The 3,341-nt window shown below is 52.8% G+C and overlaps 1 protein-coding gene across 1 annotated transcript; it reads right to left on the bottom strand.

Moving 5' to 3' along the window:
* Positions 1-466: 466 nt before the first annotated feature.
* LOC136105568 (olfactory receptor 14J1-like) lies at positions 467-1,231 on the bottom strand. The gene has a single exon (XM_065845183.2). The coding sequence runs from the start codon at positions 1,229-1,231 to the stop codon at positions 467-469; it is 765 nt and encodes a 254-aa protein (XP_065701255.2).
* Between the last annotated feature and the right edge of the window lie 2,110 nt (positions 1,232-3,341).

Here is a 3,341-nt window from a genome sequence, read left to right as displayed (position 1 = left end):
CCTGTCCCTGCCTGTGCTCACAGCACTGACACACAGCAGGATGGGGATCAAGCTGCCAGAGCACTCAGGCCTTGCACCAACGCAAGGGATGAGAAGGAGAGTGTGGGAGTGGAACCAGAACAGCTCTGGAAGAACAAGCACTGGTGCTCCCTGGCAGGGCTGCCAAGCTGGACTCTTTTCCCTTCCACCCATGCACATGGGAACTATCACTGCAGCTCCAGAAAGGTCTTGGAGAAAGAATGTCAGTGAAAATTATTGGTGAAGGATCCTTTATTTTGCTTAAACACAGAGAACATGATTCCACATTGACACAGCCACTCACTGAGAAAAGAAAAGGAGGCAGTGAATTACAAAGGGAATAAAAATATTATCATAAAAAAAACCAAACTCACAAGTAGAGACAAAATATACTGCACACAGGATGAACCTGCAATGAGAATGTCTTCTTATGTAGAAGACAGACAGTTTATAGATTCAGAAGAAATCCAGTTGTCAGTTTCCACACGGCATTCTTGAGCTCCTGGTTCCTCATGCTGTAGATGAGGGGGTTCACTGCCGGAGGCACCACCGAGTACAGAACAGACACCACCAGATCCAGGGATGGGGAGGAGATGGACGGGGGCTTCAGGTGGGCAAACATGCCAGTGCTGACATAAAGGGAGACCACGGCCAGGTGAGGGAGGCAGGTGGAAAAGGCTTTGTGCCGTCCCTGCTCAGAGGGGATCCTCAGCACGGCCCTCAAGATCTGCACATAGGATACCACAATGAACAGAAAACATCCAAATGCTAACCAGACACTAACCACAAGAAGCCCAAGTTCCCTGAGGTAGGAGTGTGAGCAGGAGAGCTTGAGGATCTGGGGGATTTCACAGAAGAACTGGTCCAGGGCATTACCCTTGCACAGGGGCAGTGAAAATGTATTGGCCGTGTGCAGCAGAGCATTGAGAAACCCAGTGGCCCAGGCAGCTGCTGCCATGTGGACACAAGCTCTGCTGCCCAGGAGGGTCCCGTAGTGCAGGGGTTTGCAGATGGCAACGTAGCGGTCATAGGACATGATGGTGAGAAGAGAATACTCTGCTGAAGCTAAAAAGAAAAACAGGAAGAGTTGTGCAGCACATCCTGCATAGGAAATGTCCCTGGTATCCCACAGAGAGTTGGCCATGGACTTGGGGACAGTGGTGGTGATGCAGCCCAGGTCCAGGAGGGCGAGGTTGAGCAGGAAGAAGTACATGGGGCTGTGGAGGTGCTGCTCCCAGGCTATGGTGGTGATGATGAGGCCGTTGCCCAGGAGGGCAGCCAGGTAGATGCCCAGGAAGAGCCAGAAGTGCAAGAGCTGCAGCTCCCGTGTGTCTGTGAACGCCAGGAGGAGGAACTGGGTGATGGAGCTGCTGTTGGACATTTGCTGCCTGTGGGCATGTGACCTGTCACAGGAGGGAAAAACACTAACAAGTTAGAGGACATACCTCTGAACAAAATCAAATCCATTTTTTCATAGACCCTCCACAAGCTACATGCACTCTTTCATTTTCCAGCAGATGTTCCTTCAGCTCCGTGACTGGAGCTCTCTATGAGGAGCAGTTGAGGGAACCGGTACGGTTTAGCCTGGAGAACAGGAGGTTGAGGGGAGACCTTATTGCTGTCTACAACTACCTGAAAGGTAGTTGTGCCACGGGAGATTTAGAGTGGTTATTAGGAAAAACTCTTCCTGGAAAGGATTGTCAGGTGTTGGGACAGGCTGCCCACGGCAGTGTTGGAGTCACCATCCCTGGAAGGGTTTAAAAGGCGTTTAGATGAGGTTCTTAGGGACATGGTTTAGTGCTAGTGTTCGGTAAGGTTATGGTTGAACTCAATGATCTTACAACTGAAATGATTTTATGATTCTATGATACAATGAAGAGCAGGGCCTGTACACATGGGGTCTTGATAAGTCAGCCCAACTTGGCAGTACGGGGTAGTTCTTGGACTCAGTGTTGTCAGATCAAACCACTGCTAACACAAAGATGCTAAAGAACATGTCTGCATCTTAGAGGGAATCACTCAGCATCGAAGGACACCTCAATGAGACAGCCAAGCGTCCTGAAGACGGCACTTCATTCAGGGAGACTCAGCTCATTCCCCAGCCCCACAGCCTGCATTGCCCACAGCACCACAGGTCAGAGCAAAGCTGGGACACGTGTTCCCATGGACACACCTGCAGGAAAGGACCCACAAGATCAGGCTGTGACTCTGCAGCTGAAACTGCCATCCCCAGAGAGCCTGACAGCAAGAACAAGATCCCAACAGCAGTGACCCAGAGCAGGGGAGCAAGAAGGACAATGCGGTGAGGGTGGGTGTGAGAGAGGCCAGGGCAGAGGCAGCCGGGCACTCAGACAGCGTCACCCTTCCCCAGCTGTGCAGCCACCTCCCAGGCACCAACATTGCCGGGCAGCTGCTCTCAGCCCCTGTGCTCTGCAGAGGAACTGGAGCTCTGGCTGCACAGGAGCTGCTTCATGCCTTGGAGCCCTCGGCCCTGAGGGCAGAGGCTTTGCTGGGGGGGAGAGGAGGCCAGGGGGCTGCTCACAGGAGGGATCTGCACTGCAGGGGATCACAAGGACTTTTCTCTGTTCTCCCTCCCATAACAATTCCGAGTTTAGTTTCCTCTCATTTCTGATCCTGTCCCTGCTGCCTGGAGATTCTACCCCTGGGAGGTGTTTCCCTGTCCATGTCTCTTCCCTGTCAGTGCTCACAGACCCCATCCCACCCTCTGTGCCCTCCCCCTGGCCCTACAGATCCTGCCTGTTCACAGGGCACTGCCTGGGGGCATCTTCCTGTTTGCAGGCTGGAAAACAGGACAGGTCAGACTAGGCTGAGGGGTCCAGCAAAGGCGATGCAGGTGCTGTGCACAGGCAGAGTGGTGGTGAAGGGATGTTATGAGCCTTCTGGCAGATGTACTGATCACTCAGAGTTGCAGTTCAGGAGTCTCAGTGACTTGTTTAAGCATGAGAACTTGTTTTCATTTTATCCTTTCCTGCACCTCTCACCCCTTGGGATAGGAAACTGAAAAGACAGGCTCAGGAAAGCTCCTTCTCTGTCTGGTAATCCTTGCATTGATCTTCTTGAGGCATCCCCTTGGAAAAATGCTGGGGGTGATCTGGAGCTGTGAGCAGTGCTGACCCACACAGCACCCTCTCCACAGCAGAAACACCTTTCCTGCCCTGATAGGGGTCACTCCTTCCACCCTCAGCTTCTCTACACAGACCTATGGGGATCTCCTTGGCAGGGACCCTGCTCTGCAGGGCAACCCTGGGTGCAGAAACAGCTTCACACACCTGGAGTCATCCTCAGCAGGAGGCAGCTGCCTC

This window comes from Patagioenas fasciata, chromosome 10 (assembly GCF_037038585.1).
Source record: "Patagioenas fasciata isolate bPatFas1 chromosome 10, bPatFas1.hap1, whole genome shotgun sequence".
NCBI classification, from domain to species: Eukaryota; Metazoa; Chordata; class Aves; order Columbiformes; family Columbidae; genus Patagioenas; species Patagioenas fasciata.
The sequence above is the reverse complement of the archived record's forward strand: the minus strand, read 5'-3'. Positions and strand labels throughout refer to the sequence as shown.